Raw genomic sequence first — 16992 nt, 5'->3', positions numbered from 1 at the left:
ACATACAATTTTTATACATTGTTGGATTCAGTTTCCTAATATTTTGTTGAGGGTCTTAGCATTTATGTTCATGAGAAATACTGTTCTAGTTTTCACATCTTGTAATGCCTTTATCTTGTTTCAGTATTAGGGTAATGCTGGCTTCACTGATGAAGTTGCAAAATGTTCCCTCTGCTTCTCTTTTCTGGAACCGATTGCAGAGAATTGGAATCAATTTTTTTCTTAAGTATTTTGATGGAATTTACCAGGGAACCCATCCTGGTCTAATGCTTTCTGTTTTGAAAGACTAATTGTTGACTCAATTTCTTTAATAGGTACAGGCCTATTCGTATTATCTATATTTCCTTCTGTGAGTTTGGGTAGACTGTCTTTTAAGAAATTGGTCCATTTCATCTAATTTTGTCTAATTTGTGGAAATAGAATTGTTCATAACATTTCTTTATTATCCTTTTAATGTTCATGAGATTGCTAATGATGTCTATCTTTCATTTGTGATATTAGTAATTTGTGTATTCTCTTTTTATCTTGGTTAGCCTGCTAGAGGTTTGTCAATTTTATTGATATTCTCAAAAAGCCAATTTTATTGATTTTCTCTTGTTTTCCTGGTTTTAATTTTATTAACTTTTCTGATTTTCACAATTTCACTACTTTTTTTTCTGATTGCTTTTGAGTTAACTTGCTTTTCTTTTTATAGTTTCCTAAGAGTGGAGCTTAGATGATTGATTTTAGATCTTTCTTTTCTAATATATATGTTCAGTGCTGTTAATTTTCTCCTGAGCACTGTTTGTGTGGCATTTCACAAAATTCGATGAGTCCTTCTTTTTCATTTTCATTTACTTCCCAATATTTTAATAGTTATTTTTGTTTTCATTACCATTGGAATCCTCCCTTTTAATGAAGTATATATTTATAAACATTTTATTGGAGAGAAAAATCTTAGAAATTTCATAGTTTACAATAAATATCATTAGTTACAGTTACCCAGATATTCACATCTTACAGATTAAATGGCTATCTCTTATTAGAAAATATGTGTAATTTCTGAGTAGAAGGGTATTCCATGGTAAATTCAGATTTCACTCTATAAAATAAAATTTTGATCATAATCAACTAGTTTTCCTTGTTCAAAGACTGTATGACAGTGTCACAATTAAATCCATGATTACTTTAAATAATAAATTATGGATTTCACTCATTTTTATTTTTAAGAAACCATCTTTTTTTTTTTGCTTTTTTTATTTTTTATTTTTAAATTTTATTTATTTTTTAATTTATTTATTTTTATTTATTTATTTATTTTTTTATTATTATTATACTTTAAGTTCTAGGGTACATGTGCATAATGTGCAGGTTTGTTACATATGTATATTTGTGCCATGTTGCTCTGCTGCACCCATCAACTCGTCAGCACCCATCAACTCGTCATTTACATCAGGTATAACTCCCAATGCAATCCCTCCCCTCTCCCCCCTCCCCATGATAGGCCCCGGTGTGTGATGTTCCCCTTCCCGAGTCCAAGTGATCTCATTGTTCAGTTCCCACCTATGAGTGAGAACATGCGGTGTTTGGTTTTCTGTTCTTGTGATAGTTTGCTAAGAATGATGGTTTCCAGCTGCATCCATGTCCCTACAAAGGACACAAACTCATCCTTTTTTATAGCTGCATAGTATTCCATGGTGTATATGTGCCACATTTTCTTAATCCAGTCTGTCACTGATGGACATTTGGGTTGATTCCAAGTCTTTGCTATTGTGAATAGTGCCGCAATAAACATACGTGTGCATGTGTCTTTATAGCAGCATGATTTATAATCCTTTGGGTATATACCCAGGAATGGGATGGCTGGGTCATATGGTACATCTAGTTCTAGATCCTTGAGGAATCGCCATACTGTTTTCCATAATGGTTGAACTAGTTTACAATCCCACCAACAGTGTAAAAGTGTTCCTATTTCTCCACATCCTCGCCAGCACCTGTTGTTTCCTGACTTTTTAATGATTGCCATTCTAACTGGTATGAGATGGTATCTCATTGTGGTTTTGATTTGCATTTCTCTGATGGCCAGTGATGATGAGCATTTTTTCATGTGTCTGTTGGCTGTATGAATGTCTTCTTTTGAGAAACGGTCTGTTCATATCCTTTGCCCACTTTTTGATGGGGTTGTTTGTTTTTTTCTTGTAAATTTGTTTGAGTTCTTTGTAGGTTCTGGATATTAGCCCTTTGTCAGATGAGTAGATTGCAAAAATTTTCTCCCATTCTGTAGGTTGCCTGTTCACTCTGATGGTAGTTTCTTTTGCTGTGCAGAAGCTCTTTAGTTTAATGAGATCCCATTTGTCAATTTTGGCTTTTGCTGCCGTTGCTTTTGGTGTTTTAGACATGAAGTCTTTGCCCATGCCTATGTCCTGAATGGTACTATCTAGGAAGAAACCATCTTTTACAAAGCCAATGATTTCTTTTCTATGATCAAAATAGAGGTAGGGAAAAAATTAATTTGAAGGTGTTTTCCTTTTGTGCTAATATCTAAACTAGCATTTTATCATCCCCTAGCCACTGAGGTATAGAGTAAGTTATCATCTTGTACTGATCCCTAAAAGCTTAAGTTATATTACTACTAATCTAACTCAATATATTCTTTCAAAAGAGTGATAAAAATAATTTTTTTAGTATTAAGAAAATTTTAATTGATTTTTCTCAAAAGATCACTTAAGCTATTCCTATGAAGATATTTTTTATCATATGATTCATGTGTATAATCAAAATTTAAACAATCATCTATAATCCAACTACTGTGCTATATTTCAATAATTTGGCCTGACAAGATATGTTTTATCCCAAATCTCTTAGAATATCTCATAATAATTATGATAGCTATCATCACAATACATAATAAAATGCAGTCGAACACAATTGTTGAGCTTAGAGCTCTACATTCATTACCACATGTAATCTTACAATGTACCATGAGATAGGTACTATTTGTTCCATTTTGTAGATGAGGAAAATGAGGCAAATCACTCTTAAATGCTCAATAAGTGTTAGGTATCATTAAGTTAATCAGGAATGTTAAGGCTAAATTCTTACAAAAGCACTGTTTACTGATAATACTGTATTTTTAAAATAATACAAATTAATGTATTAATGTATTTGTATTAATGTATTAATTTGTATTATTTTAAAAATACAATATTATTGTATTATTATAAATTAAGCAGTGAGGGACAAAGAAAATTGTATTATTATAAATTAAGCAGTGAGGGACAAAGGTAAAAGTGAATGGTGAATGAAACATTTTAGATTAATGTGAAATAAAAGATAATTAGTTCTTAGGAATAAGATTTAGTATGAATGCCGTAGAAAAGTTTGTTTTTCAAAGGATTTGTTCGTTTGAATTTCTGACAGCAACTTGATGTTGAAATCTACCTTCACGTGCGCTGATCGCATGCAGACAATTTACTGGTTAAGGTGATGGACGGGAATCTTGCCAATATTGAATTTCAAGTGACAGAGGAAAAATCAGTATAAGAGGGAATTCAATATGCATGGGAAAGCATTTGTTCCCCCTGCTTCTTTGATCCCTGCCAAGGCACAAGAAAGTAGAGCAAAGCGCCTGAAAAAGAGGGGAATGTTCGTGTTCAAAGTTGCAGAACTCTGAGCCCTCAGAGGAACTCAGTGTGACAGAATAAAAAAACTAAACTCCCGGCTCTCTTCCCTGTCATGCAGGATATTTGGGTCTCATCTGTACTCACTAACATGCTTATGTCTGTTCATTGTGGAAATGATTCTGAGGTTTGCAATAGCAAGCGTCTTGATGCCTCCATTTTGCCAAGTGAACAGTTTAGAAAATCTGCAGGCCATACTTGCTCATTTTCACAGATGCCTTGTGGACTTTGGAAAAGTTTGCAATTTGTTCGGCTCAAAAATAAACTATTTCAGCAAAACAATTTTAACTAATGTTTTGGAAACATTTGTCAGCAAAACAAATATTTGTATCTAAAATAGCCAGGCTACTAAGATGTGAGAAAACAAAACAGATGTTTGTTTTGGGTTTGTCGGGTTTGTTTGTCTTGATGGCATTTGTTTTCTTTCTTTCTTTCTTTCTTTTTTCCCGGAGGATATATAGTGGTATAATGAGATGATAAAATTCATGGAAATAAAGTTCACTCTTTTATACTGTGAGAAACATTATAAAAATGAGCTTTGTTACCTGTGAATTTTGGACTTTATTTCCAAGAAAAGAAAAATTAAGTCTCCTAAGCACTTACCCCTTTTGTGCCTCATTACTGGTTTCCCTAATTTTTTCAATTACTTAGCCATATGTCAGGATGCCTTTTAGTCAATTTTAGCACATTGGCTTTTAATATGTAATTCTTTCTTATATTTAAACATAACATATGATTTGTATATTAATCAAAATAAGAATGCATATATTATTGAGCTAATTAAATTAGTTTATTAACCCTCCCAAACATTTATTATCTTCTTTTGTAACTGATTGATTCATTATTTGAAAAACTGTTACATACTAAGTGTCCTATGGGACCAACACAAATCAATGTAATAGGTTCTTGTGTTTAAGTTGGAGGACATCAGCATTTACTGATTCAGTTTTTAATTGGAGATGGTTGTAAAGAGGACAGAGTTTTAAGTGTTTGCCATCTCTTCACCTAATTTAATTGCGATTGCATCGTTTAGTAAGTGGCTTTTGGATTAAGTTTTAAATAAAGGCAGAATTGATGGATTAATGGGGCTACCAGTGTTATTTCTATGTTGATAGTAAATATTGTTTGATAAATTTTTTAAATTTACTGAATAATAATACATGAACATGGGACAAAATTATAAAGGCACAGATGTGTTTACAGATACCCAGCACCTTGGTTTCCTTCAGCAATGTTTCAAGGATATTCTTTACTTATATAAACATATACTTAACAACTGTCCCACTCCTCTCTTTTTTTCCACATTCAAGTATGTTTAGCTTTGTGGTCCTCCACAAATAATAGAGTACTATCCATGCTGTTCTGTACCTTACTTTTTCACTAGACAATATACAGAGAAAATTTCAATAAGTATTTTTGTTGTGGATTATACATACAAATTTAATAGCGGCTACTTTTTTTTGAACACTTACTAGTGCTGAGTATTGTTCTAAGCACTGTTCATCCATTAACTTAGATAATTCCCACCCAGTTCCATGAGATAGAGTTGTGTTGTCATTGTCCCCATTTTACAGATGGGAAAACTAAGGAAAAGTCAGTGACAACACTGAAATTAAACCTCTGGAAACTTGACTTCAAAACTGAGTTTTTAATCAGTAAAGCATGCTGCTGCTTGAAACCACTGTGTCTGAAGTTTCAAAGGAGCAGAAAAATGAAAATGTAAACAGAGTCCTAAAGGTAGTAGCTGTGTAGTAATCATCTTCTGTAATCAGCACTCAGCAAAAGCATGTATTATGAGGCATTCAGTTAAATATGTGTTAAATGTTTGAGCTTTACTTGCTGATAAAATAATGTAGGTCTGAAATTATAGGGAAGAGATATGTAGTATATTTTGGGTTATTATGTCATAAGTATTCACTGAATTATAAAAGCAGTTTGTGGATATCTTGGATAATCCAACAGCTGTTTGCTCCTGTTCTCTCTCATTTTCCAGTTCCTGAATCTGTTCACTCCCTGCTTCCCCTGTATCCTATTTGAATAGTCACCTGTCATGGACCTGCCTAGGGAACAACTTGCCATATCTCTTTACCATTTCCCTCCCCTTCCTTCCAGGGACCTCTTCGCATCTTGTCCTCCTTTTTATCCTTATCTTTTTGAAAAAATTTTAAATAACTCAAATGGCAGCTCATGATTGATGGACACTAGGTGTAGGAATGGTGACGATTCTATCAAGCAAAAGGGAAGCCATTCATTTTAAAGTGAAATTGGGGGTCTGAATCCAATACCATCACCTTCTAACACTTTTGAAAATCCTGATCTGACTCCTTCAGAAACTTCAGGGACCTCTTCGTTAATTTAAATTTCATTTTCTTCATTACCATTATTTAAGATAAGTTTTAACTCTTTCACTTTTATGTGACTGCTGATATTTAAGATTATAATTCTTTGCTATTTTGCGTTATATTTGTGCAGTATTTCACCGGGTTATTGATTGATTAGGTCAGCATGAATTGGTTTGGAAATCATGTCTGCCATCTGTGAGAAAATAGCTTCTGAATTTCAAACAACTGATTTAAACATATTTAGAACATAGCCTATTTGTAAATAGACTACTCTCTTTTATGTACAAATACACTTGCATAACCTTAGCATAAAGCAGCTGGGCAATAGGAAAGCTTTTAATTTTCGGTTAGCATCGACTGTATAGATTATTTTGCTGAAGACTTTCACCTTACTCAATAAAAGTAAGGAATCCAGAAAGATTAAATTTTTCCTAAGCAGCACAGCCTGCCATTGGTGACATCTCTTGAAGGGACACTAGAATGGCAGCCTTGGGAGACAGAAGGGTGTAGTGTGGCCTTTCCCATACTTCCCTGGGTAGCACAACTGTCTCCCAAAGATGGAGATGGATATCCTTTTATCCTGTAATGAGTTCCCAGGTAGGAGCAGTTAGGGATACAAGTTATCAGATTAAAGTTATTGGAGTTTCTCTACTTTGAGTCTTTTCTGATTTTTGATATGACAGTACTCATTGAGAACTGAGTGTAATGTCCAGTGCTTCCTAGTCATATCTGGCTGAGGCTCGGTACCACTTTCCACCTGTGCTTCCCCCACCACCCCGTCTGAGAATGTCTGGGAATGTCTCTTGGCCACCACCCTCCCTTTGAATACAATTAGGAAAAACTGGAGTGGTGGCTAGGGATTTGGAGTTGGGCTAACCTGGGTTTGAATTCTGGCTCTGCCACTCACTTGGGAAGGCCACTTAGCTCCTTGGTGTATTATTTCTCTATGGAATGAGCATAATACCACTCTTGTGCATGGGATGACTATGAGAATGAAATGACTAGTAAGTGGCTAGCAAAGTGACTGATACATATTAGGCCCTCACATGTCCATTTCTTCCATTTGGACATTCAATAGATATTTATCAATGCTTGCTGTGTGCCAGGCACTGTGCTTGGTGCTGGGAATATGCGGGTGACAAGAAAGGCAAGGCCCCTGGCCTCAGGAAGCTGATGTGTTCTTCCCTCTTGAAGTTCATTACTGTTGTACATTGGGGATTGTGGTTGTTTCAGACACTGAAGCCTCAAAAGTGTGGCTCACCAGTTTCTTTCATGTAGAATGACTGAGGGGAGCTTAAACCAGTGGTTGAAATGTGTAAGAATAATAATTAGAGGTTTCTACTAGGTTATCCAGAGATTACTGGAGAGTGGATAATGGTCATATTCTAGGGCTGACAAAGCTGTCTCAATTGGGTTACTAGACCTTGACTGATGAATTAATTTACCTAGAAACCTTGAGTAGTGCCTGCGTGAACAGGGAATCATGGCTATGGAATATAGGTAGAGAAGTCAAAGCAATTCTCTAAGATTAATTCAGTTAATGTTTATTGGTCCCAGACTACTGGTTAATCCTGTAAGGCTAGTCAGCAAGTTTACTTGCCTTTAGTTTATTTTACAAGTTTTTTGTGGGAGATTTCTATGACTGAAAACAAAATTATTACAATTCCTTTGCATTAAATCTTTTATTCTGCTAAGGTAATCGTCACCAAGAATCTAAACTAATATAATGTAATTTATTCTAGGTTTTGCTGAGGTCATTTTTTTCCCCTTTTTGCCAAAATCTAAAAAAAAAAAAAAATTTAGGCCATGCTGGGTGCCTGTAATCCCAGCACTTTGGGAGACCAAAGCGGGTGGATCACAAGGTCAGGAGTCCAAGACCAGCCTGGCCGAGATGGTGAAATCCTGTCTCTCCTAAAAATACAAAAATTAGCCAGGCGTGGTGGCGGGCACCTGTAATCCCAGCTACTCAGGAGGCTGAGGCGGGGAATTGCTTGAACCCGGGAGGCAGAGGTTGCAGTGAGCTGAGATCGTGCCACTGCACCCCAGCCTGGCAGAGAGAGTAAGACTCCGTTTCAAAAAAAATCTCCCAGTATAAAATTATCATGGTCACACTATCACATGTAACTTTGAAGGTTTGATGGCCTGTAACTTCATGGTCTGTGTGGAACCCAGGCGATTTTTAAGGAATATCATTGGCCTTCCCTCAGGACTGTGGCCTTCTACATGGGAATCTTCCCTGATTGGGCCTGTAATTTTCGTAAGAGAATGTCTATTTCTATTCTCGGCACTGTTAAGTTAGTAAAGCCTATGAGTCTCCCCCATCCCCCACTCAACCCAGCAAATGACACCTTCGCGTACCCTCTTACCTCACTGCTGCTTAAAACTCAAAGGAGAAACTTGTTACTGTCAGCTGGCATAAGAATATGTCATGGCTGCATGCCTCCACATATTTTCAGTTTTACCCTTAAGATGCCTTATTCCAGGATTCTGCACTCTGCAATAGTGAACTCCAGAGTTACAGAGTCAGCAATAATCAGCCTTATTAGAAGAAAGAATTTTCTTTCTTCTTATCTTCTTAGAAGAAAGAATCTTGTGACACTTGCTGTTTTGTTTACCATGAGGGTGTGCTCCTGGCATTCCACAGTATTCCTCAGTGAGCAGTTCTGTGAGGTGTTTCCTTCCCGTCTCTATAATGGGAACACCTACATTTTTTATTTTAAGTTCTGGGTTACATGTGCAGGATGTGCAGGTTTGTACCTGGGTGAATGGGGAACACCTCCATTATTGTGAAGAAGTTCTTTGTCACATCTTATGCACACCATGAGCCATAGAACTGTTCCTGCCTTTGCCCTGCATGGACTGCAAGAAGACCCGTGTGGTCCATTTCCTCATGGGCTCCATTTTCCCCTTCTGATCCACATTTTTCTTCTAATGTACTCATTCATTTTTTTAAAAAAGATGACTGTTATTATGTATATATTTGGTGGGTTATCTTAAACCCTTCTTTTAGAAAAGTGGGATATCAATTATTGAGAAACTAAAATTAAAAATTAAAAGGTTGGGCTGGACATGGTGGCTCATGCCTGTAATCCCAGCACTTTGGGAGGCCGAGGCAGGTGGATCACGAGGTCAGGAGATCCAGACCATCCTGGCTAACACGGTGAAACCCTGTCTCTACTAAAAATACAAAAAATTAGCCAGGCATGGTAGCAGGCGCCTGCAGTCCCAGCATCTCGGGAGGCCAAGGCAGGAGAATGGCATGAACCTGGGAGGCAGAGCTTGCAGTGAGCTGAGATCGCACCACTGCACTCCAGCCTGGGTGACAGGGCGAGACTCCGTCTCAGGAAAAGAAAAAAAAAAAAAGGAATTAAAAGGTTGTATTCAACAAGAATAAGAACCAGAGAACAGACATGCTCAGGAAGCACTTATTTTGTTACAACAACAGTTTTGGAAACTTTTTGGTTAATATTTGCATGAAAACCTGATATGCACAAAAAAAAGCCTTTTGGGTTAATATGCACACAAAAATCTCTTCAGTATTTTCATATAACTGTAGTCTCCCAAGAGCACATACCTCTTTATCTTCTCTTTGCTCAAAGTTCCAAACCTACCTGTTTAATGAATAGGCAGGCATGTTATTCATTTCAGTTCAGCTATTTCATATTTTTTTTAAAACGCATGCTGCCCATGGTAAAATCTCTCCAATGTAAGGAATTCACTTTCTCTATCATGAATATTGTTTTCAGTTTCTGCAATTTATTTTTTTCCCATGCCTGCCACTTCTTAAATGTTCTGCCTTCAAACATTCTAAGAACTACAGGGTTTGCATGGAGTCTCTCCTTTCTAGTTTCTCATTTAGTGTTTTTCCTAAAGTATATGTTTCCCCTACACTTGTTCATCTAATTAATTCCCTTGATTCAGCTTTTATATTGATAAAGGTTACCAAGAAAGCACACTTCTCTTGAGATATATTTCTTAATCGTGCTATTAAATTGCATCCCACGGTTCCCTAATTGAAGGAAAAGTAGAAAACGCAGTTTCTCCTACTGACATATGGAAATGAGATTTTAATGATGTTCGTCAACGTTTCATTACCCAGCCATTGAGCATCTTTTACTTCCAAGGTACTATTGGGTTCTGTGGAGATGCAGAAGACAAGAGGGTCATTCACTGTCCTCAGGAGGATTTTGCCACTAAAGACAACTATGTATACAGCCAAACCTAATGAAAGTTCCATTTTTAAAATGCCATGCTAGAAGAAACAAAGTCCTCAGGAGGAGTGCAAGAACAGATTTCTTACATAAGTGTTTGAAGAAGAAATTAACAAAGGTGAAATTCTCAGCATTGGAGGATGTGAAAGTGTGAGGGACAGAGGATAGGGAAGGGATATTTATATGAGGCTAGAGAAATAGACCACTTTAAATGGGCTTAATGACAGGATATCCTTTCCATCAAAACTCCGTTAAGTTACATTTAAATTTTTTAAAGGATGAAAGCATTTTTGAACTGGAATATCACTTTATGGTCTTCTTTACAAATAAGGTAACAGCCCAGAGGGGTGATTTTGAACTACTGACTTAGAGCAACAACACAAATACACTTGTATAAAACCACTTTAGCATGCATTATTTGATACAGTCTTCACAATGGTGCTGTTCCCATTTTACTGTTGAGGAAACTGAAGTCCAGAAAAAGTCCAGATAACTCAATAAATTACAAGCTGTCAAGGCTGCTCTGGAATGTATGCAACCCTAATGTGTTAATTTATAGGTTATGCTGTCCACTATGGTGAAATTTGAATGAATCCATTTTCCATGTTACATCCGGTAAGTTAGGGAGGATATGCAAATGCACCAAAATTTGCAAGATTCAGCTTCTCTGCAGGTGGGTTATTTCCCAAACAGTGAAAGGAAAGAAGTTCTCCTTACTAGAGTCAGTGAGGGTTCCATCACCCATGCAGCCAAGCTTTGGTTGTGGGCAGCCCCTCTCCTTTAGGCCCAAATCTCCTGAAGAAGGTGGCAGCCAAGAGTCCCCAGGCAGGTACCCATGAGAGGCTGCACAGCCTGTCTCTGGCCTCCTCATTGACAATGAGACTTACGGCTTGGAGAAATGATGCTGTTTCTGAGACCACTCAGGTCTGGAGGGTGTCTGAGGTGGGGTTGGAGGCTTTAGAGAAGACAGGCCTGGCTGGGTTCAGATCCTGACAGTGGTACAGCCTAGCTGGTAGCCCTTCATTTTGATTAACTTCAATCTTTTTATCTATTAACTGGGGACAGTAATATATCCCTAAACAGATCTGGGTAGAAACAATCCCAAACCTTGAAGAAGCCCTGTTCTCTCCACTCTTCCATTTCTCAACCCTGACCCCAGCCTCAAGTTTCTTTTGCTTTGATATCTCTTCCTGGCTTTGCACTGTTTCAATCAGTTGAGCCCAGAGGACGGGACGGGATAGTGAACTGAGTGTGTCTGAGTTCTCCTGTCAGAGAAATGCTGTCCCCTAATGAACATGAAGCACATTGATAAGTATTTCCCTGTGACACATCCCTCAAGAGAGTGGCTAAACAGACCCTTGGGGATTATCAGTGATCATGTGCATTTTGCTGTGTGAACCAGAGATGCTCCACATGCCAGGTTGTGAGAAAAAAAAAAATTTTATTGAGCCTCTGATATGTTCCAGGCACTGTTCTAGACACATGGGACTCTGCAGTGAACAAAAATCAAGCCTCCACCCTCAGGGAACTTACACTCTGTTGGAGGCACAGATGATAAGTACATGTAAAATGCATCCGGCAGAGTGCCTGGAAGGATGAACAGCTGAGTAAGGAGAATAGCGTTAGGGCAGGTAAACTGTTTCGGAAGAGTTGTCCATCAGGTGACACTTGAGCAGAGGCCTTCGGGAAAGGAGGAGAGAGCCACCTTGATATCTGGGGAAAGAATTCTGGGGAGAGGAATCAGTGGTTGCCAACGCCTGGAGGTGGGGCTGTGCTTTGTGGATTCAGCAAGAGCAAAGAAGGCCCATAAGGCATTGGAGCCTCTGGGAAAAGAAAGTGGGAAGGTGAAGGCAGGGAGGAAGAGAAGCTGTAGTAGAAGGCCTTGTGGGCATGAGAAGGATTTGGGGTTTTATTTTGAATGACATGAGCAGTGTTTAAGCAGAAGCATGGCATGATTTCATTACACTTGAAAATAATCTCTCTGGTCATGGACAGAGAATAAGTTGCAACAAGGCAAAAGATGGGAACAAGGCAGTCAACTAAGAGATGATGCTTGTGTCCAGGGGGGAAGTGAAGGTGGCCAGGCTCAGGGGTAGAGGTTGAGGTGGTGAAAGTGGTCAGATTCTAAAGACACTTGAAGGTGGAACTACCAGGATTTGTTAATATATTGAATGTAAAGGGGAGGAGAAGAGAAGAATCGGTGGATGACACCAAGGATTTTGGCCCAAACAGCCAGAAAAGTGCACTTGCCATTTACTGAGATGGGAAAAAGGAAAACGAGGTGGTGTTGAAGAGATCAGAGCTTCTGCTTAGCACATGTGAAGTTTGAGCTGCCTGTTAGAAATCTAACAGGAGGTGGTGATTCAGTTGTTTGATAAGTAAGTCTAATGTTTACAAGACAGGTTAGGGCCTAAACTTGTGAGTCTTCAACATCTGGAAGCCACTGAAAGCTGTGCGTGTGGATGAGTTAACTAGGACTGTAGGAGCAAACACAGAAGGGGAGTCAAGGACTGAGCCCAGGGCCTTCCCAAACGTTAGCCAACTGGGAAAAGAGGAAGAGCTAGAGAAGGAGATTGGGAAAGAGCACCCAGGGAGTCAGGAGGAGAACTGAGAACAGGGCCTTTCAGAGGCCAAGGAACGTAAGTATTGCAGAAGGAAGCCATGATTGACTGTGAGTGGCACGGGCAAAAGGCAGAGAAATATGGAAATTGAGACTTGACTGTTTGGTTTGACAGAGTGGATGTTGTTGGTGATCTTGACAAAGAGCAACATTAGAGAAAATAGCATGATGGAAGTGGGTTCAAGAGAAAATGGGATAAGAGGAAGTTTAAGCAGTAGGGATTCTCAATTCTTTCAGTGACTTTTCCTGTACACTATAAGGCAATAGAGAAAGAGGGCAGAACCTAGAGGAAGAAGTGGGAGATGCTTTTTAGGCAAGAAATCTATCTAGCTTGTGTTCACATGCAGGTCATCTAGAGTAAAAGGAACGTGGACTGGAGTCAGTGACAGGGCACTGGAGTCTCATGCCAAAAGGAGGGGTTGGCCTTAGGAATACAGAAGGTCCACCCATCATAACCTGAGGGGAGGCAGACTGCATGCAGAGTACTTACAGGTGGGGAGAGCCTGGCAAGGAGAGTAGAGAGAGTGGTTGCTTCTGTTTTCTCAATGAATGGGAAGCCAGGTTCCTTGGTAATGAGAGAGTAGCAAGCTGTGTCATGGTATTGCTCATGACACCCCTTGTGCATAATAAATATAGGCAGGGCCAATATTCTACAAGGTCAGGGACCATCATCCTGCTCAGTCACATCCCTGGTGCTGAGCGTGTTGCCTGGCACATAGGTGCTCTGTCATACCACAGAATCCAAAGGTAGCGCTTGTTGCCCTGGCCTAGGAATTTGTGATAGCCGCAGGCAAGACCAGCTGCAAAACTGGTGGGCCCCTTGTTCAAAAATAAAGAATTTTAAGACAGCACAGCAGACTACTGAACCAAGTGGCAGGCCCAGCTGAACACAAAGCCCTGTGGGCGTGCACAGGCTGCACCTCCAGGAGACTGGCCCTGGCCACAGGTACTTGTTAAATCTGACCAAACCCCAGTGATGCATGAATCACAGTCAGCAGGCCCATGGCAGTGGCCAGAGATAAAACCCTGCAGAGACAAACTTTGCTTATTTTCCTCTTTCAGATGTTTGAGACTGAGTCCAAGCAGCAGTCACCATCTTCACAGATTAGCAGAGATGGAGGTTTAAGGATTCTTATAAGAAAATGAACAGAAAGATTCTCAGAGATATTCAGAAACTTTTAGGAGCAAAATGTTCACTAGCGATATCTCTTAAATGACGATACCACAAATCCCTCTGTAGGAAGAGAAAGGTGCACAATGGTGGGACAGAGGGAACCTCAGCAGTGTTGGAGGTTGCAGCCCATTGTGAGTATGAGGTGGCACTAATGACCATCCAAGAAAAAAAATTCTCAGAAAAAACAAAATAACATAAGAAAACCTCCCCATTCATTCCCAAAACTGCAACAGTAAAGAGTAGTATGGGTAGATTAGATCCAGTGCAAAGGGAGGATGACCTGTTTTGTAGCTGCTTTAAATTGAGTCGTTTCAAAGATTGTTTTTAAAAAACTACTATATAGAGACCTTTTTAATGGAGTTTTTCACTGGACATGTGGCTCATGCCTATAATCTCAGCACTTCTGGTAGCCCAAGCAGGCAGATCGCTTGATCCCAGGAGTTCAAGACCAGCCTGGCAACGTGGCGGAACCCCATCTCTATAAAAATTAGAAAAAATTAAAAAATTAGCTGGGCATGGTGGTGCTCACTTGTAGACTCAGCTACATGGGAGGCTAAGGTGGGAGGATCACCTAAGCCCAGGCGGTCGAGGCTGCAGTGAACTGTGATTATGCCACAGTATTGCAGCCTAGGTGACAGAGTGAGACCTTGTCTCCAAAACAAACAAACAAACAAAAAAGGAAAACAAAAAGTTTCCCAACACTGTTCTCCTTTTCTCAGAAAAAAAGCAAGTTAGCGGAATGAATGTGTGCATATGTATACATTCCATGTTGTGAGCATTTGGTTTCAATGGCATTATACTAAGTCACGTGAGAATTCAAACGTGAAATTTAGGCCACCACTGCAATTGCTTTAGACATTTTAAGAATAAAAGGAATTTTGGTTTTCACTCTGAGGATATCTGACTGTAGAGGTTGAACATTGGCCAGCCCTTCCCTCTAAATGCCTTACAGGAGAGGAGAATGCATTTTATGCAATGTTGTCTAGAAGACTAGAGGTGGGTTTTTTAGAAATATCCGTCAGATTCAGCTATGGGAGGTCACTTTAAGTCAGATAAAATCCAAGTGTTCATTGTAAAGGCCTACATATCCTTTTTTCATTCACCTTTTCACTTGAATTTCCTGGTTTTCTTACATAACAAACAACATGGCTTGACAGTGGTAAGGTGTTTGAGTTTTTCTTTTCTCAGAAACTCAGCTTAGCTCATTTTCTGGAGTCACTGGTATGCTTGCCTGCTCAAGTAAGTTGAGTTTGTGTCCCCTAGATTCAGCTGACTATAAAAAGCCTGGTAAACAAGTATGGCCAGGGACCCAGACCTGGGGCAGCAGACTTGGTGCCTGCACCTGGCCTTTATGTTAGAGATGAAATCAAAAAATCACTCACAAGATGTATATTTCTGGTGCATGTATCAACCCAAGCAGAATTCATAGCCTGTCATGCATTTCTGTATGCTGCTATGAAGGCAGAGTGGAATGGTTGCAACAGAGACCGTGTAGCCCAGAAAGCCTAAAATATTTACTGTATGACTCTTGACAGGAAAAATTTACTGAGCCTTACTCTAGAGTATAGGAACTCTCCCCCCCCACCCCACCCCCACACACAAAGGAGAATTAAATGTTTATAGCATTGGCAAGTTAGTCTCCATGCCCCGTCATACACCTGTGACCTGTACCCACACCGTCCCATGGGTTAATTTCACTGCCTTTGACTTTCACAGTGCAGCTGGTTTAGAGAAGTTCTGGGTAATTTTGATTATATTTGATTTTTGCCTTGTCTATCCCTGGAGTAAGGGTCAATCCCACTCACTTGCTTTAAAGTAATTCAGTTCAGCTTCATCAGTGTTTTCCCCCATAGGAAAACTAATTTTAAAATCATAACCAAAAATATGCCCAATGGATGTATATGATTCTTTTGACCAATGTCATCAAATTTGATGCATCTGCTTCCCTGTGGGGAATGCCAAGGAGGAACCATAATATCCTTTCCTTCTTGACTTAGAATTCAACCTCTCTACAGTCTGTGTTCCTGATCTGGCCTTGGTATACCTCTGTTAAGATGACTTTTGCATATACTTGTGTTGGTTTTGTGAGTCTCAAAGTTCAGGGGTGCCTTAGTGTCAGTTGTTTCCTGACATCTACTTCGTGCTCACGTGTACAGTGTGCTTTAAGGCTTCAGTCTTAAACATGATGGTATCTGCATTTAGGGAAGTGATATGCTCTGTTCTTTTTATGTGAGTCTCCCATAAGGGCAAATAGAATATGATTATTGATTAACCTGTCTCATGTTCACTAAATTCAGATCATCTTTCTAAGGATTTCATGAAAAGCTCTGCACTTTATGTCATAAGCTATATTGTCTTAGCAGACAGATTCAGGGTCTTGCCAGAGATCGTAGCTGCCCTGGCCTCAGTCCAATGTCGTTGTACATGTGGTGAGAGCTTCCTCTCGGCTAAGAGTTCAATTAGTTACTTCTGTTTAGGGAGAGTAGTCTTTCACCTCACTTAGACTTCGATATGAGTGAGGAGGGCCTCCACCCTCCCAAAGCATAGAGAAGGGAGCCTGCAGGAACTGTGTATACTACTTCCCTTGCAACCACTACTGGCATATGTAGTCCCAGGCGTGTAAAGCTAGATCAGAAATCCCCTACTACCTTTAGAATAAATGTGAACACTTATCCCTAAATCTTCAAGGAGCCAACCAGGCCTTCACGTCATGCAGCAAGACTCCATAAAAATAAAATACTTCTGTGAAGGAAAGCATAATTTAAGGAAATATCAGGCTGGGAAAAGTATCAGCAGATATTAAAAAAGGGTTAAAACTATTTTGTATAAATCAATAAAGGAATGTTTAAAAATTGGCAAAAGATTTGGACTGTTCACAGAGGGAATATAATTTTTAAGCAAATATATACAAGCATCTTTAATATATGCAAATTAAAAATTATGCACTGTTATTCTGTGTATGATAAATAGCAATGACTTTAAAATG

General features: G+C 39.0%; 1 protein-coding gene across 8 annotated transcripts in view; it reads left to right on the top strand.

The window, feature by feature from the left end:
• The window catches only part of EYA1 (EYA transcriptional coactivator and phosphatase 1), a 335219-nt gene that overhangs the window by 237069 nt on the left and 81158 nt on the right, over positions 1-16992 (top strand). For 2 of the 8 annotated variants that reach the window (XM_025393824.1, XM_025393820.1), the window contains one exon: positions 14454-14467. The exons of the other annotated variants lie outside the window; for them this stretch is intronic. In XM_025393824.1, the coding sequence (XP_025249609.1) occupies positions 14454-14467 (14 nt within the window). The remainder of the gene's footprint in view (positions 1-14453; positions 14468-16992) is intronic. 8 annotated transcript variants of the gene reach the window in all.

The sequence above is a fragment of the Theropithecus gelada genome, chromosome 8, assembly GCF_003255815.1.
Source record: "Theropithecus gelada isolate Dixy chromosome 8, Tgel_1.0, whole genome shotgun sequence".
In the NCBI taxonomy this organism is placed as follows: domain Eukaryota; kingdom Metazoa; phylum Chordata; class Mammalia; order Primates; family Cercopithecidae; genus Theropithecus; species Theropithecus gelada.
Note: the sequence above shows the minus strand (reverse complement) of the source record. Positions and strands in the feature narration are given on the sequence as shown.